General features: G+C 43.1%; 1 protein-coding gene across 1 annotated transcript in view; it reads left to right on the forward strand.

The window, feature by feature from the left end:
- LOC137323053 (protein diaphanous homolog 3-like) overlaps positions 1-19,342 on the forward strand; it is a 796,634-nt gene that overhangs the window by 72,705 nt on the left and 704,587 nt on the right. Inside the window, exon 3 of the mRNA XM_067986438.1 lies at positions 10,364-10,540. Within this exon, the coding sequence (XP_067842539.1) occupies positions 10,364-10,540 (177 nt within the window). The remainder of the gene's footprint in view (positions 1-10,363; positions 10,541-19,342) is intronic.

Below are 19,342 nucleotides of genomic sequence, written 5' to 3' on the forward strand. Positions count from 1 at the left end.
CCCCTCTTTCACACCAGTGCTTCCTAAATGTCTTCCTTTTTCCTCAACCGAGGATTCCCCTCCACTGTCGTTGATGGGGCCCTCGACCTTGTCCGTCCCATTTCCCACACTTCTGCCCTCGCCCCTTCCCTTCCCTCCCAAAACCACAATAGGGTCCCCCTTGTCCTTGCCTTCCACTCCACCTCCCTGCGTGTTCAACGTATCATCCACTGCCATTTCCGCCACCTCCAGTGCAATGCCACCACACACATCATCCCCCTCCCCTCCCCTTTCAGCATTCCGAAGGGACCGTTGCTTCCGCGACACCCTGGTCCACTCTTCCATCACCTCCAACAACCGCTCTTCTTCCCACATCACCTTCCCATGCGAATGCAGCAGATGCAACACTTGCCCTTTCACCTCTTCCATTCCCACCATCCAGCGACCTGAACACTCCTTCCAGGTGAAATAGCAATTTACTTGTACTTCTTTCAATTTAGTACACTGTATTCACCGCTCATGATGCGGCCTCCTTGACGTTGGGGAGACCAAACGTGAATTGGGTGAAACCTCCGCTCAGTCCGCCCTGACGGTTGTTTGTGTTTTAATTCTCCATTCCACTCCAGCTCTGACTTCGGCCTCCTACACTGTTCCATTGAAGCTTGAGGAACAGCACCTGATCTTTCGATTAGGCCGTTTACAACCTTCTGGACATAACATTGGTTTCAATAAATTCAGATCATAATCACTGCTTTTTTCGGACAGCAGGTGCTGGTGATGGTTCTGCTGTTGCCAATTACAGCTCCTCTAGACCCATCTTCACTTTCTTCACTTGTCCCATTACCACCCTCCTTCCCTTGCACCGTTATCCCTTTTGTCATTTAATCACTCCTGCCCTCCACCCTAACGCAGACCTTCCCTTTTGTTCTTTACACCCCCCGCCGCGCGCCCCCCTTTTTGCCTGGCTCTATGCGCTTAAAAACTGTTAAATCTTGAACTTCTTCCAGCTCTGGTGAAAGGTCATCGAGTTGAAGGGTTAACTTTGTTTCTTTCTTCACAGATGCTGCCTGCGTTGTTGAGTAGTTCCAGCATTTTCTGCTTTTATTTCAGATTTCCAGCATTTTCTGCTTTTATTTCAGATTTCCAGCATCTGCAGTGTTTTGCTTTTCATATTTCTTACAGTTTGGCTCAAATTTCAAGTTCATAAAACAGTAATGAATCACGACTGAAGTAGCAGTGAACATAAGAATCAAACTTGAGGAAAGTGGTGAGAAAATGAACAATGAGAAACAACTAATGACACTTGAAAACAACGAATATATCCTGAGTGACTAGCAACATCCATCAATAAAAGAAAAAAAGAGGAGCCAATAAAATTGCTCCAAATATTTTTTAAAACATTGTTGGCTGCTATCTTGTTTTCTGCTGTGTGGTGAGGATTTAGTAGAGATGAGGCTTGAAGCCTAATAAACACACACAATGAAAAATTGCCAAAAAAGTTCTGTTCGTTTAGCTGGACATTTATCTTAGTACCTTAAAATATTTTATGTCTGAGGCCTATGCCTCAGAACCTAAGGTCTTGACTCTTTGGGCTTCCCAGAGTCATTACTTTTTGCGAAAAGACTCAACAAAAGAATAGGCTGCAATCCCAGCATGCGTTTTTGCCTACTACCAGAATTCTTTTTGATTGACAGCAAGACTGAAGTTTGACAGGATGTTTTTAAGCTCTCTTCCCCTCTTACACTTCTGTGTATTGATGGAAATCTTAATGAGGATAAAACCTGCTGGGAAAACCAGTTTTTGGAACAGTGAAAGTAACTATAATTTTTATTTTTAACACATCAAAACAAGATGAAGTATGAACTCTTCAACTTTTGAGGTTAAAAAATGGATATTTTTCAAGAAATACAGTATGTTGAAATTTGTTCAATCTGTTATATTTTGTAATGTGTTCTGAATGATTGATTGCACCGGCTCCATTTATTTTATCCACTTTAATGTCAGAATTCAAATGGAAACATAAATTCATGAAGACCAATAACATTGTTCAAGTTTGGAGGAGGAGATTCTGAATTAAACAAGTTTATCTAAGCAGAACCATTTAGTGATACTAGTGACTGGAGCAGAGATGTATGGTGAAGAAGGAAAATAGTAAATCAGTTAAATTTCAGTTTATGTATTTCTTGTCCATTGCTATATACAAAAAAAACTCATTAGCGATACGGTGAAGAGCAGCTCCCTTGTGTTATATGCAAAAATTTACTGATGTACTTCCAGTTATGTGCAGAGAACATGTTATTTATTTATCTAATTGTAACATTCCTGCAGTGGATGAGGAAATGCTTCACTTTTTTCTGAAGAGATGCTATGTTTGCTTGAGCATGCCAGTTTGTGCACTTCTTTGGCGACTAGTGGCAGCTTACCGGCCACTGCAACTTCACGCAAGTGCCAGAATGTCTCAAAGTACAAATCACAGATGGCACTCAAGTGGTCATGCCTGCTCCTTTGATCAATTCTAACACCGTTAGAATCATAGAATGGTTACAGCACAGAAGGCGGCCATTCAGTCTGTCGAGCCTGTGCCGGCTCTCCGCAAGAGCTAGTTCCGCTTCCCCGTCGCCTTGCAAATTTTTTTCCTTCAAGTACTTATCTAATTCCCTTTTGAAAGCCACGATTGAATCTGCCTCCACCACCCTTTTCAGGCATTGCCTTCCAGATCATTACCACTCGCTGCATAAAGCAAGTTTTTCCTCATTGCCTTTGGTTCTTTTGCCCATTACCGTAAATCTGTGTCCTGTGGTTCTCCACCCTTCTGCCAATGGGAACAGCTTCTCTCTATCTATTGTGTCCAGACCCCTCATGATTTTGAACACCTCCACCAAATCTTTTCTCAACCTTCTCTGCTCTCAAGGAGAACAACCCCAGCTTCTCCAGTTTATCCACATAACTGAAGTCCTTCATCCCTGGAACCATTCTGGTAAATCTTTCTGCATCCTCTCCAAGGCCTTCCGAAAATGCGGTTCCTGGAACTGGACACAAAGCTCCAGTTGTGGCCGAACCAGCGTTTTATAAAGGTTCAACATAACTTCCATACTTTTGTACGCTATGCCTCTGTATTTATAAAGCCGTATACTTTTCTTGAACTGTTTTCTCAACCTGTCCTGCCACCTTCAGCAATTTGTGCACATATACCCCCAGATCTCTCTGTTCCTGCACCCCCTTTAGAATTGTACCCTTTAGTTTATATTGCCGCTCCTCATTCTTCCTTCCAAAATGTAGCACTTTGCACTTATCTGCGTTAAATTTCATCTTCCCTTAACAAAGAGAAAGGATTCCACTCGCTCGCTCAATGTCCACCCTGTTCAGATACACCAGTTCTGCTTTACATAAGTGAATGCCTGCTTCCCTGGCAGCTGCCATAATGCCTTCATAGTAAGAAGCTCCACAATGCCAGCACTCTTGGACCTAGAAAGGCCGGTTTCTGAGTGGCTGCTGGGAGGTCAAGGCATAGCTGATGACAGCTGTGGAATTATCCAGGATACAAACTGAACACCCATATGGTGAGGCCCTTTTGGCTATTCGAATCATCATTGGAGCCATCACTTTGACATGATGCAGGAATCTCATGCACACCTTCATCAGTGGGGCAGGGTGGGGGGGGGGTGCAGGGCAGGGCAGGGGGGCAGGGCGGGGCGGGGCGTCGCGTCCCCTGCAGTGCAGTTTGATGAGAATCCTGAATGGTGGACTGCCTGCTGTGCAACTTTGTTATAAAGAGGTCTCCTCAATTAGGTCTGAGGGGGAACGCCTCCCAGCGGATGGGGCAGGAGGAGGAGGACGAGGACGTTCTCTCCGGAGTCCGTGAAGAGCCAATCAGATGCTACAGTGGGAACATGTTACGATCTCTATGGATGGGTGAATTAACATGGACTGAATGCATTCCTCAAACGTAAAATCTACTTTGGTGCTATTTGCAAGGCTACATTAGTACCAATGTAGAAAAAAATGACTTTTTAGTCCTGGTCCTCTTGAAAAGAAGTATGTTTTCGACCGAGCCGGGATTATTCCTCCCCTCCACCTTACAAAAAAAAAATGAAGTGCCTTGCGTTAGGTAGTACTGGTTTTTGTCTGCTGAGAATTCATGCCCAGATTAGTTATTTTTGGGAATAACTCCATCTTAAAGCAAATGTAGGGCACTCTTTTGCAGTTCAAATCTTAAGGATATCAGCATTTCCTTACCAGTGAAATTGAACCTTGTCTTACTACTATACAAAACCCTGGTTAGACCGCACCTGGAGTACTGAGAGCAGTTCTGGGCACCGCACCTTCGGAAGGACATATTGACCTTGGAGGAAGTGCAGCGTAGGTTTACTAGAATGATACCCGGACTTCAAGGATTAAGTTACGAGGAGAGATTTCACAAATTGGGGTTGTATTCTCTGGAGTTTAGAAGGTTAAGGGGTGATCTGATCGAAGTTTATAAGATATTAAGGGGAACAGATACGGTGGATAGAGAGAAACTATTTCCGCTGGTTGGGGATTCTAGGAATAGGGGGCACAGTCTAAAAATTAGAGCCAGACCTTTCAGGAGCGAGATTAGAAAACATTTCTACACACAAAGGGTGGTCGAAGTTTGGAACACTCTTCCGCAAACGGCAATTGACACTAGCTCAATTGTTAAATTTAAATCTGAGATCGATAGCTTTTTGGCAACCAAAGTTATTAAAGGATATGGGCCTAAGGCAGGTATATGGAGTTAGATCACAGATCAGCCATGATCTTATCAAATGGCGGAGCAGGCACGAGGGGCTGAATGGCCTACTCCTGTTCCCATGCACCCACATGGACATGTATTTCATAGATTTGTACCCATTCCTGATTTTGTCATGCATTTCTGGTACCTTTTTAATTACTTCCTGTTTTAGTGAAGACTTCGGACAAAAATTCTGCTGATTGGTTAGTCTGAAGCAGCTACTCTTAACTAAGCACGCAATTAGTTTTATTTTTTTTATTCGTTCATGGGATGTGGGCGTCGCTGGCGAGGCGAGCATTTATTGCCCACCCCTAATTGCCCTTGAGAAGGTGGTGGTGAGCCGCCTTCTTGAACCGCTGCAGTCCGTATGGTGAAGGTTCTCCCACAGTGCTGTTAGGAAGGCAGTTCCAGGATTTTGACGCAGCGACAATGAAGGAACTGCGATATATTTCCAAGTCGGGATGGTGTGTGACTTGGAGGGGAACGTGCAGGTGGTGGTGTTCCCATGTACCTGCTGCTCTTGTCCTTCTAGGTGGTAGAGGTCGCGGGTTTGAGAGGTGCTGTCGAAGAAGCCTTGGTGAGTTGCTGCAGTGCATCCTGGGGATGGTACATGCTGTAGCCACAGTGCGCCGGTGGTGAAGGGAGTGAATCTTCAGGGTGGTGGATGAGGTGCCAATCAAGCGGGCTGCTTTGTCCTGAATGTTGAGCTTCTTGAGTGTTGTTGGAGCTGCACTCATCCAGGCAAGTGGAGAGTATTCCATCACACTCCTGACTTGTGCCTTGCAGATCGTGGAAAGGCTTTGGGGAGTCAGGAGGTGAGTCACTCGCCGCAGAATACCCAGCCTCTGACCTGCTCTTGTAGCCACAGTATTTATATGGCTGGTCCAGTTAAGCTTCTGGTCAATGGTGACCCACAGGATGTTGGTGGGGAATTCGGTGATGGTAATGCCGTTGAATGTCAAGGGGAGGTGGTTGGACCCTCTTGTTGGAGATGGTCATTGCCTGACACTTGTCTGGTGCGAATGTTACTTGCCACTTATCAGCCTAAGCCTGGATGTTGTCCAGATCTTGCTGCATGTGGGTATGGACTGCTTCGTTATCTGAGGGGTTGCGAATGGAACTGAACACTGTGCAATCATCAGCGAACATCCCCATTTCTGACCTTATGATGGAGGGAAGGTCATTGATGAAGCAGCTGAAGATGGTTGGGCGTAGGACGCTGCCCTGAGGAACTCCTGCAGCAATGTCCTGAGGCTGAGATGATTGGCCTCCAACAACCACTACCACCTTCCTTTGTGCTAGGTATGACTCCAGCCACTGGAGAGTTTTCCCCCTGATTCCCACTGACTTCAATTTTACTGGGGCTCTTTGGTGCCATACTCGGTCAAATGCTGCCTTGATGTCAAGGGCAGTCACTCTCACCTCACCTCTGGAATTCAGCTCTTTTGTCCATGTTTGGACCAAGGCTGTAATGAGATCTGGAGCCGAGTGGCCCTGGCGGAACCCAGACTGAGCATCGGTGAGCAGGTTATTGGTGAGTAAGTGCCGCTTGATAGCACTGTCGACGACACCTTCTATCACTTTGCAGATGATTGAGAGTAGACTGATGGGGCGGTAATTGGCCAGATTGGATTTGTCCTGCTTTTTGTGGACAGGACATACCTGGGCAATTTTCCACATTGTTGGGTAGATACCAGTGTTGTAGCTGTACTGGAACAGCTTGGCTAGAGGCGCAGCTAGTTCTGGAGCACAAGTCTTCAGCACTACAGCCGGGATGTTGTCGGGGCCCATAGCCTTTGCTGTATCCAGTGCACTCAGCCGTTTGTTGATATCACGTGGAGTGAATCGAATTGGCGGAAGACTGGCTTCTGTGATGGTGGGGATATCGGGAGGAGGCCGAGATGGATCATCCACTCGGCACTTCTGGCTGAAGATGGTTGCAAACGCTTCAGCCTTGTCTTGTGCACTCACGTGCTGGACTCCGCCATCATTGAGGATGGGGATGTTTCCAGAGCCGCCTCCTCCTCCTGTTAGTTGTTTAATTGTCCACCACCATTCATGACTGGATGTGGCAGGACTGCAGAGCTTTGATCTCATCCTTTGGTTGTGGAATCGCTTAGCTCTGTTTATAGCATGTTGCTTATGCTGTTTAGCATGCATGTAGTCCCGAGTTGTAGCTTCACCAGGTTGGCACCTCATTTTTAGGTACACCTAATGCTGCTCCTGGCATGCTCTTCCACACTCCTCATTGAACCAGGCTTGTTGGTCATGGTCGGGTGAGGAATATGCCGGGCCATGAGGTTACAGATTGTGTTGGAATACAATTTTGCTGCTGCTGATGGCCCACAGCGCCTCATGGATGCCCAGTTTTGAGCTGCCAGATCTGTTTTGAATCTATCCCATTTAGCATGATGATAGTGCTACACAACACGTTGGATGGTGTCCTCAGTGTGAAGACGGGACTTCATCTCTACGAGGACTGTGCTGTGGTCACTCCTACCAATACTGTCATGGACAGATGCATTTGCGACAGGTAGATTGGTGAGGACAAGGTCAAGTAAGTTTTTCCCCTCGTGTTGGTTCGCTCACCACCTGCCGCAGGCCCAGTCTGGCAGCTGTGTCCTTCAGGACTGCCAGCTTGGTCAGTAGTGGTGCTATCAAGCCACTCTTGATGATGGACATTGAAGTCCCCCACCCAGAGTACATTCTGTGCCCTTGCTACCCTCAGTGCTTCCTCTAAGTGGTGTTTAACATGGAGGAGGACTGATTCATCAGCTGAGGGAGGGCGGTCGGTGGTAATCAGCAGGAGGTTTCCTTGCTGATATTTGACCTGATGCCGTGAGATTTCATGGGGTCCAGTGTCAATGTTGAGGACTCCCAGGGCCACTCCTTCCTGACTGTATATCACTGTACTACCACCTTTGGTCGATCTGTCCTGCCGGTGGGACAGGACATACCCAGGGATGGTGATGGAAGAGTGTGGGATGTTGGCTGAGAGGTATGATTCTGTGAGTATGGCTATGTCAGGCTGTTGCTTGACTAGTCTGTGGGACAGCTCTCCCAATTTTGGCACAAGTCCCCAGATGTTAGTGAGGAGGACTTTGCAGGGTCGACTGGGCTTGGTTTGCCTTTGTCGTGTCCGATGCCTAGTGGTCCGATGCCGGGTGATCCGTCCGTTTTTATTCTTATTATGACTTTTTGTAGCGAGATTGTACAACTGATTGGCTTGTTAGGCCATTTCAGAGGGCAATTAAGAATCAACCATATTGCTGTGGGACTGGAGTCACATATAGGCCAGATCGGGTAAGGACGGCAGGTTTCCTTCCCTAAAGGACATTAGTGAACCAAATGGGTTTTTACGATAATCCAGTAGTTTCACGGCCACCATTACTGATACTAGTATTTTTTAATTCCAGATTTTATTTATTTAATTGAATTTTTATGTAATCACAGGGCTTCTCCAAAGACTGAAGTGTCTGTTCTGCTGCATAAGTGCAGATCGCTAATAAAGGGCCATCTGTTTAAGCTTGATTAACTCTTGAAAGAGTTTTTTGATGAGGTAACAGATGAGGGCAATGCAGTTGATTTTGTGTTAATGGATTTGCAAAAAGCGTAGTAGGCTTGCTATTAAGATTGCGGTCCATGGAATAAAGCGGGCAATAGCAACATGGATACAGAATTGGCTAAATGACGGAAGCAGAGTGTCGTGGTGAACGGTTATTTTTCAGATTGGAGGGAGGTGTGCAGTGATGTTCCCCAGGGGTCGGTACTAGGACCACTGCTTTTCTTGATATATATTAATGACTTGAACTTGGGTGTACAGGGCACAATTTCAAAATTTGCAGATGACACAAAACTTGGAAGGGTAGTGAACATTGAGAAGGATAGCGATAGACTTCAAGAGGATATAGACACTGTGGTGGCATGGGCAGACACGTGGCAGCTGAAGTTTAACGCAGAAAAATGCGAGGTGATGCATTTCGGTCGGAAAAATGAGGAGAGGCAATATGAACTGGAGGGCACAAATCTAAAAAGGGTGGAGGATCATAGGGATCTGGAGGTATATGTGCATAAATCGTTGACGGTGGCAGGGCAGGTTGAGAAAGCGGCTTTAAAAAAAGCATACAGGCTGCTAGGCTTTATAAATAGAGGCATAGAGTGCACAAGTATGGAAGTCATGATGAACCTTTTATAAAACGCTGGTACGGCCACAATGGAATATTGTGTCCAGTTCTGGGCACCACATTTCAGGAACGATATGAAGGCCTTCGAGAGGTTGCAGAGGAGATTTACTGGAATGATTCCAGAGATGAGGGACTTAAATTACGTGGATAGACTGGAGAAGCTGGGATTGTTCTCCTTGCAACAGAGAATGTTGAGAGGAGATTTGATAGAGGTGTTCATAATCATGAAGGGTGTTGACAGAGTGGATGGAGAGAAACTGTTCCCATTGGCGGAAGGGTCAAGAGCCAGAGGACATAGGTTTAAGGTGATTGGCAGAAGAGCCAAAGGTGATATGAGGAAAAACTTTTTGACACAGCAAGTGATTCGGATCTGAAATGCACTGCCTGAGGGAGTGGTGGAGGCAGATTCAATCATGGGGATAAGTACTTGAAACAAAAGAATGTGCAGGGCTACGGGGATAGGGCGGGGCAGTGGGACAAGCGGGATTGCTCATGTGTAGAGCCGGCGCGGACTCGATGGGCCGAATGGCCTCCTTCCGTGCTGTAACTTTATATGATTCTATGATAAGCTGCTGCATTAAGTGGCCTGAACAGTTAAGTAAATTTTATGAAAGCAACATTCTCCATAAACTTAGAATACTAAAATGTACATCAAAACAAAACCAAAATTATTATAGCTGGATATAATCTCACCAGTTTCTTCCTGTTCCCAAATGTTTGGGTAACATTCCATTATGCTTTGATGCAGTATGTTGTTTCTTTGTTTCTACTTTTGTGAAATAAAAAATGGTTAGTAGCAATAAAAAATGGTTAGTAACAAAAAAAACTTGCTCTCGTGACTTAACATTCCCTTGCCGTGTGCTAAGGAATGATATGATGTGGGTTTTCTCACGCAGTGAGTCACTCGATAAGTTCCTTGCTTCAGCTGGACCATGTGAATGGGAACCAAATGGCATTTAGGAATATACTCAAAGAAAGGGAACATTGAGAGTGAATAATCATTCTGTGCACCTGCAACCTTTGGGCTGACATTTGCACAGATCTGGGAATAAATTAAAAGTTCTCAGTCAGAAAATTAGGGGTGGTATCAGGGTTTGGCAACTGTGAATATTTTATAATTGAATTGCAAAAATTCACATGAGACCCACATAACTTGACGTAGCACTGAGGGCGTTTGAGGTCTTCATTGCTCACAGGGCACGAATTATGTTTGTTGTTTCCCTGGATGATGTGTAGCATTTACATCAGTAGCGTGACAAATGTTGGTATTGTAATGTTTCCAAGTGTTGATTACTTAAATTAAGGCAGAAGAGATATTAGCAACAATTATCTTTTTTAAAATTCATTGACTATTTGTGTATCTTTTATCAGAAGTTTGGATTTTAAATACTAGATTGTACAAACTAAGCTAATTGTAACTACTTCACTTGAATTTTTTTACTTTTTGCAGCTGGACAGATTTGCTAGTATCCGAATTCCAGGGAGCAGACGTGGTAGGCCTCCTCTTCCACATCTTAAACATGCACAACTTTCCAGTCGTGACTGGTCTGCCATTTCATCAGAATACGAATATTCCTCAAAGCAACTGCCAGAAAAGGAAGTTATTGTACTCTTCGAAAAGATGATGGTAAGTTTTTTGCCTAGTGGGCTGTTGCTCACACAGTATGGTTTTGTGTTTATTTTTCTTCGAACCCAAGTTAGTAAATATTTGATAGTTTTACAATTGCATGCAAGGTTTTTCATGAAAGTAATTTCTGCTTGTCTTTTAAATTCAGTAATTATTATAATGGATATGCAACAATGCTTTGAAGATGCCGTGAATTATTTTTCCAAAAAAAAGTAGTTTAGCATGAATGTCAGTGAAACAAAAACAGGACATGCTGCAACCCTATGCAGGTTAGTGAGCATCTGTGGATTTCAAGTGTGGACCCTAAATGACCCTTCACTCTATTGTGACTGTTCTTTCCCCAGATGCTGACTGACCTGTAGTGTGTTTCCAGCATTTTCTGTCTTTGTTTCCAATTTCCGGCATCTGCAATTTTTTTCCTTTTTTTTTAACATGAATGTCAGTGAATTGATTGTACAAGTGTTGCTTGGAGGTTGCCATGGTTGTAGTTTTAACCGTTGAGACCTTCCCCTTCTTGCTGTCACTAAGTTACCTATTCCCTGAAATCAGGTTTACATATAATGAGCTTCTTCACCTCTGAAGTTGCACACGTCTTAGAAGCCAATAAAAATGTTCTATTGGCTGTTACCGACCAATCATTTGCCAACTTCTGGTATGTGTTCTATGACTTGGGTAGATTTTCTGATCTGTGTGTTAACAACTGTACGTACTTAGCAATTTGATTATAATTGCATTGTATATTGGCAAAATTTATTTTCTTCCTTCATAATGCATTGTTCTGCAATAAATTGTTCTTTTAGTGTAATCGGAAAATTTGTTTTTAGATATTTAAAACATGGAAAAGAAATGCAATATTTGTTGTTCTTCACAAATTGTGTTGGTTATAGAAAACATGAAAAGGGACATAAAAATTAAAATGTGTAATTCTGTTTTCCATCTTGGGTCACCTTACTGTTTCGTTCCTGGCAGCCAAAATTATAAAAATAAATTGAGAAGTTTACTTATGTTTACATTTTTGTGTCTAATATAATGTCACAGATCAGCATTCCTGGTGTATCTAATGCTCTGTTGAAACAACAGTAGCAGGACATCTTTTGTAAAATGCCATGATTTCCAAATAGCATCGTTATCCTGCCATATGTGGTAAACTCTGAAAAAGAATTAATAATTTAAGGGGAAGTAATGTGATATGAAGGTTAGCTTCTGCAACTTCCATTTGATAAAAGTCACATTTTCTTGGGAAGCTTGACAGATTCTGCTGTGGGACTCCAGCACCACAGAACAATAATCCTCTAGTTTTTCAAAGCAATTTCGGAACAGAAGAAGGCCATTTTCGTCCCCAGGCCTGTTCCACCATTTTATTAGATCATGGCTGATCTGTACCTCAACTCCATTTACCCGCCTTTGATCCATATCCCTTACCTCATAAAAAAAAATCTGTCACTCTCAGTCTTGAAAATGTCAATTAACCCAGCATCCACAGTCATTTGGGGCAGACAATCCCACATTTTTCAGCACCCTTTATGTAGAAAAGTGCTTCCTGATCTTACTCCTGAATGGTTTAGCTTTAATTGTAAGATTGTGCCCCTGTGTTTTGAATTTCCCCACCAGAGGAAATATCATCTCTTGTATCTACTCTATCACTTTTTCATTTTAAACACCTCAATTAGATCACCCCATAACCTTCTGAAAGCAAGGGACGACAACCAAAGTTTATGCAACCCTTTAAGCCCTGGTGTCGTTCTGGTGAGTCTGCGCTGTGCCCCTCCAAGGTCAATATATCCTTCCTGAGGTGCAGTGTGAATAACTGAAAAGCAGTACTCCAGATAGGGTCTGGCCTAGGCTTTGTAAAACTGAAGCATAACTTCCTCCACTTTGTATTCCAATGCCCTTGAGATAAAGGCCAATATTCCATTAGCCTTTTTGATTACTCTTTTACCTGTGCACTAGCTTTTAGTGATTTGTGTACCTGGACACCCAACTTTCTTTGCTCCTCCACAGTTTTCAGTTTCTTGCCATTAATGAAAATATTCCAGTTTGTCTTTGTGTAGATTACCTCACATTGCCCTACGTTGAAGTCCACCTGCCACATATTTGCTTACTTGCTTAATTTGTCTCTGTCCCTTTGTAACTTCCTGCTCCCATCTACACAATTTCCCTTGTTTCCCAATTTAGTGTCATCTGCACACTTGGACCGACAACTCTTTTTGATCGAAGTCATTGATATATATGGTGAAAAGCTAAGGTGACAGTACAGATTCCAGTGGAATGCTACTTGTCACATTGCGCCAATCAATACATTCCCTTTATCCCTACTGTTTGTCTGCTACCTCCCAACCAATTAATAACGCGTGTCACAAGGCTACTTCCAATTCTGTGCACTCTCATTTTTGGTAATAAGCTTTTGTGCTGAACTTTACCAAATGCCTTCTGGATGTCCATATCGACAACATCCATAGACACTTCCTTGTCCACCATGTTAGTGACCTCAAAAAATTCAACTCGATTAGTCAGGCATGACACCCTTCATAAATCCATGCTGACTCTCATTGATTAGCTGATAATTGTTCCACTGCTCAGTCACTCTGTCTCGAATGATTGATTCCAGTCAGTTCCCCACAACTGATGCTAAACTGACAGGTCTTGTAGTTTCCTTGATTCTCCCTCCCTCCCTCATGTCTTAAATAATGGAGTGACATTGGCAATTCTCCAATCCAAAGGCACAATTCCAAATCTAGCGAGTGGGCAAAGCTGTGGCGGACGGAGTTCGATGTGGGAAAGTGCGACATCATCCACTTTGGACATAAGAAAGATAGATGAGAGTATTTTCTAAATGTCGAGAAGCTAGGAACTGTGGATGAGCAGAGAGATTTAGGGGTCTCAGTACAGAAATCACGAAAAGCTAATGGACAGGTACAAAAAATAATTTCAAAGGCTAATTGCATGTTGGCCATTATCTCGAAGGCTGGAATACAAAGGGGTGGAAGTTATGTTGCAGCTGTTAGTCCCCATCTGAAGTCGTGCATTCAGTTCAGGGGACCGCACCTCAGAAAGGATATATTGGCCTTGAAGGAGGTATAGCGCACGTTCACCAGAATGATACCGGGGCTAAAAGGGTTAAATTATGAAGACAGGTTTCATAGACTAGTATTGTATTCCCTTCTATATAGATTAAGGGGTGATGTAATTGAGGCGTTTAAGATGATTAAAGGATTTGATTACGTAGAGAGAGAGAAAGTATTTGCTTTAGCAGGAGAGTCTAAAACAAGGGGGCATAACACTAAAATTAAAGCTAGCCTATTCAGGGGTGATGTCAGAAAGCACTTCATCACACAAAAGGTAGTGGAAATCTGGAACACTCTTTCCCCCCACCTCCTTTTAAAAAAAAAAAGCTGTTGAGGCTAGGTCAATTGAAAATTTCAAAACTGAGATTGAGAGATTTTTGTTAGGCAAGGTTATTAAGAGTTACAGAACCAAGGCGAGTAAATGGAGTTAAGCGCTGTGATCTAATTGAATGGCAGAACATGCTCGAGGGGCTGAATAGCCTGCTCCTGTCCCAATGTTCACCATAACTTTGTCTTGCTAAACGCTTTGTAGAATGGATTTTCCCTGAGATAAATTCGAAGCTATTTCTACCAGCATTATGGCCGCTTGGTTAGCTGATGTTAAGAATTAACTAGGTTTCATTTCTATGACTTCTATTGGGAGCAGTTCTTACTATTTGAAGCATTAAAGTTTATGGTACTCTGGAAAGGATGCCATGTTTTTGTTACGGCAATCCTAAATTGGTGTAAAGTTGAAGTCACTGAACAAATGGAGTGGGTGGCAGATAAGGTTCAGACACCTTTGGGAGCTGGGTGTGAGTCCAGCATGGATAAATGGAATGAAAGCCTTTTTTCTCTGGTGCTATGTTGATTTTATACATAATCAGTTTGTGCCATTTTATGCTGGTTCTTTTGAGGGTGTGGAGTGAGAATACAAAGCTGCACATAAATGAGCAAAAATTATTACTGAACTGTGGATATGATCGAAGAAGCCTTAAAGATGGCTAATGTAGGAAGTGAAAAAATTTGACGTCATTGTAGTCGGGGATGGCCTTCTGACATTGGCATTTGGATGAGTTTTGGGGGAGATTAGAGACAACTTTGCTGTGCATCTGGCCATGCCATACCTGATCTGAGTGTGTTATATTGATATTGGTCGCAAAAAAAAGCGTTTGATTCCTGATCCCCTACTGAGATGAACTCAACAATTCCTTTGTTGTGTTGATTTTTTGTGTGATTATATCCTGTTCTCGGTGGAGTTTGTGATTGGAAAAAAATGTCTATTTACCTACCATTGGCATGGTCTTGTATTCTGAATGAAGTTAATCTCCCACATCGCCACTCCGCCTCCCTTGCTTTCCTCTGTGATTTGGGAAAACGTGGGTATTCTAAATATTTTCAATAAATTGTTACATTGGGCAGTATTCCTTCTGCTTTAGTCAAAAAGAACGGATGACCAACCAAAAACTGGTAGCTTAGTTCCCAGTCTAACATTCCTAGAATACCTGGGACATAGTTAGAAGCTAATACTTATTAGCCATACTATTTCCTTGTACAGTTGCTTTTCCCCTTTAGAGATCTGCTAAGTGTTTGTTGCAGGCTGTTTGGTTATGTTGAAACAATAAGGATGTGATAACGCCATGAATTTAAGTGAATATTTTAATTCAAAGCTCGTGATTAGATGAAACCAATATGGAATACAGTTGAGAAGAACTGGACTTATTAAAACCTGGAATAGTATTTTTCTCCCCCAATAATTGGTGGCATGGCAACGGGGTGCAACTGAAGGTGACTGCACTTCAAAGGTACTTAATTGGGTGTAAAGTGCTTTGGGACATCCTGACAACCTAATCCTTCGGATGTGAAGTGTAGTTTCGACTATTTTAATCCCAAATGTGGTTTATACATCAATCAATTTCTCACAGTCCAATTTGGAACACTGAACTGTTCAGGAATAGTGCTCACGGGCCAGCAGTTTTTGAATGGAGGCTTGTTGAATGGATAGTGGTACTTTATATTGGCCCAGATTTTGCTGTCAAAATATTGGTGAGGCTAATGGTCAGAGTTGCGCCGCTCTGCTGTTAGCTTCGTGAAACTGGCATCTCGCTGTCTGCTTCACCATTGATATGCATTGAATGCTGTGAAATTGCTGTATTTGCACGGTCGATACGCACTAAACTCACCACAGAAAGTTAAGTCTTGTCCATTCCATTCTCAGTACCCTTTTAACGATGTGATAAGTGTTAATTACTGCCAATCAACCTCTGGCACTGAAAATTAACTCGTACAAGTATGGAGTCTCATTCCTCCAGGTTTTAATTGAGATTTTAAAAATGTAACATTTTAAATTTAATGTGTGTTTTTCCCTCTCATAATCTAATCTTTCTGTACCTGATTTGACATTGAATTCACCCACTCTAATTTACACTTCCTTCTCAGTCCTTGTGCTATTAATTTCACAATCCCTCAATCTGATTTGTTCAGGAGATCCACAGTTGTTTGCCCTGTTTTCCTTGCTGCAACGTTATCAGCTCACACTTTCAGCAACTTGCTCAAAAATTGTAAAAACCTAAACGTGCCAGGGCAAGTCTAAGTAACGGCACACACCATTAGATGCCCTGCCACAGCAACATCTGGCCCATTATAGCCATTTAGAAGTGAGAAGTCAAAGGATGGGTAAGCAGCTTATCAAGATGCTCTTTTACCATATCTTCTGCTTTGAATTGCATTTGTTTTAAATGCCTCTCGCTAAAAGTATGCACACTCATCTTCCGTTTACCTCCCACCTATCTATTAACAGCAAAGTTTTTTTTTCCAGAACGATAAATTATGTATGCAGCTAATTTGATACGAGCTTATATTTAGTTTGAGTAACAAGTGCTTTCACTTCTCCTTTGATCAGAAGTATCGTTGAGGATAATGCATTGTATGCAAAGGGTGGGTGGGTAAAAGTAATGTCATAGACTTCCCGATGTCAAAAAAATCTCAAAGAATTATTGCCTCCACTAATCATCTTCACAGTCCATTTCCCCCTCCCCACCCTATGACCTTATTTCTCCAAATGAATGAAGAAGACCCTACTAGGTAGATAGTCTCGCTTAATCGAATAAGGCGGGGGCTTGTTTGTGCGTGTGCGCATCCGTCATTGCCCTGCCACCACTCTCTTGTCCCCACTTGTATCAGAACCTCGTTTCCTCTTTTCGGTGCTCCCAAACACCAGGACTGCCCCTCCCTGGAATCCATTATCCTGCAACCCAGCTCCTGGTTCTTCCAAACCTTCACCCTTCCCATGAATCCATATATCCTGATGTTGACACTCGATGTTCCCAGACACTACCAACCTGTAGGCCCCCCTCCCAATGCTGCCACGCACTCTGCGTGCAAACTGGAGCACTTTCCCTATTGCTTTCCTGTTTCCTTGGTTTGAGATGGAATAAACTACATAGCATAAAATAGCATATGGTCTGACTTGCTGTGAGCAATGCCACAGTCAATCTGTTAGGTATATATAATACCCTCAAACAAAAATTGGCAGAGTACTGTCATGGAATCTTTATTGTCACACACTGCCAGTTATCCGTTAGGCCGTAGTTTTGCATCAACCAGGTAAAATGCAAATTTATATTCTTATTTTTACTGGGTTTATGATCCAACAGGATACGTAATTACCTGGATATTCTGTACTTGGTAAAATTTACTATTATAGCTCTTGTATTCAGCTTTGGGTGGGGTGGATAGCAGGATTTAGTGCTTCGATTGTGGGGAATTCGTAGGATTCGACCTGCCAGCAGTTCTTCATTTTTAAAATGGGAAAATGTGGCTCTTGTTTCCATCAGCTGCAAAGTTGATCAGGTAATCTCAATTGACCGATGTCAAGTTGAAAGTCGGTGTTAGACGAAGTTGTTGCAAAAATGAAGCATTTTTGTCTTGGTTTGGCTTGTTTGGGTTCTTTTAACTCTTCAAAAGAGATATTTTTAAAAACAAGCTGCTGTTAAGAGTCCATGTCCCAGCTCAAATCGATTTAAATATTGAGGACCATATGGTCTGTTTTTCTTCTGAAAGGCTTGAGGGAGGAATGAGCCTTATTCAAACAAACATATACTATGTGATTTCCTCTGTTAAAATCCTCATTCTCTAATTGCCCCCCCCCCCCACCCTGAGTTTCTCACTGAGCTATCCTCCCTCAGTCTTTGCACGAATTGACTTTTCATTCTCAGTGACTTTAATCTCCATCTCAATTCACCTTGCTTGCCTTCCCTATGATTTCACTGTACTCTCGAAACCCCTCCCTCCATATAAACTTGCTTCCCATATTCACAGCCACCCCATTGACCTTGCCATCCCATGTGACCTCTCTACTCCAACGGTCCCTGATCACAGACAAGGCCATCGCCAACCACTTGTATCTTTCACCATCCACATCCCCCTACCTTCTTCCAATCTTGCCTGCTTCCATGTCCAACCCGTGAAAAACTGTTCCCCTAGTCATGTACAACTGCACTTTCAAATTCCTAACTTATCTGGCCTTTGGTCCTCCATTCGCCGTGATATTTATGTAGCTGTCGATCTGCTTAACCATGCCCTCTCCTGCATTTGATACCCTTCTCCCCAGTAAACCCTTTATACTCTCCCATTCTGATTGTTCCCACTGGTGTAACTTCCATCTTTGCTCCCTCAAATCCAAGGAGTGCAGGCTTGAACGTATCTGGTGCATAACTGGTTTAGCCATATATCACGAGATCTGGCTGGACCATGTCAAGTACTATCGAGCCACACTCTCCTCTGCCCAAATTGCCCACTATTCTAGGATCATCCTGGAGAGCAAAGATAACCCCTTTTCTCCATTACCAACTGTCTCCTCTAACTTGCACTCTCCCCACTCACCAATATCGAGCACAAGGAGCTTGTGGATTAATATGACTAAAGTTGAGACCATCTGTCCAGCTGCCTCTGCTGTTCCCCTCCCCACCCCTGCCAACCCCTACTCCTTGTCCATGATGCCAAACCTCTTGTTAGGCTCCTCCCTGCCCTAACCCTGAACCCTCATCTTTCTCTAGTTTCTCCTCCATCTCCCCTCATGTCTTCGGCTTACCTTGCCCATGAGACTCACCCCTTGCTCCCTTTTCCCCATTATCATTAAGCACTTTGGGGGTGGATGAGTAGTATTGGTTAATTTTCCATTTTTGCTTTTATTAAGAATGGAAGAACATGCATTTGTGACCATCTTTCACGTCCTCAGGTCATCCCAGAGTGCTTATGTTTTTTTTCCTACTCTTTGGGTTGTCCAGATTGGCTGATTTAGGAGAGCTGAAGAATAGATAACTTTCAAATGGAAGTCTCATCACCGTGGCATGTTGATCTACTGCCTACCACTACAATAAAAAAAGAAATTAATGTGTACATGTCTCACTAATATCAATTATCTGTGCAGTGATGCAGTTCGGGGTTTCCTGTATATTGTGCCGCTGGGAAAATCATATTATAATATCCTCGGTTGAACAGTACACTTGGAAGACATTCCTAATCTTAGCGTTTCATCTGCTTCTTGTTTGTGCCCATAGCTATGATATTTTCATAAGTCTTTGATGCAATATTTGAACATTTTAAGATTTGGATATTTAGTCATTAATTCATCAAATTTTAGTTCAGTTGCATCATTGACTAATGCCAGCTGCTCACTAATTTGAATCTATTCTGGTGCAGTGGCAGGTGCAGTAAATTAAACACGTTGGCCCGGATTTTCTTCTAAGCGGCAAGT

Source organism: Heptranchias perlo, chromosome 6 (assembly GCF_035084215.1).
Source record: "Heptranchias perlo isolate sHepPer1 chromosome 6, sHepPer1.hap1, whole genome shotgun sequence".
Classification (NCBI taxonomy): domain Eukaryota; kingdom Metazoa; phylum Chordata; class Chondrichthyes; order Hexanchiformes; family Hexanchidae; genus Heptranchias; species Heptranchias perlo.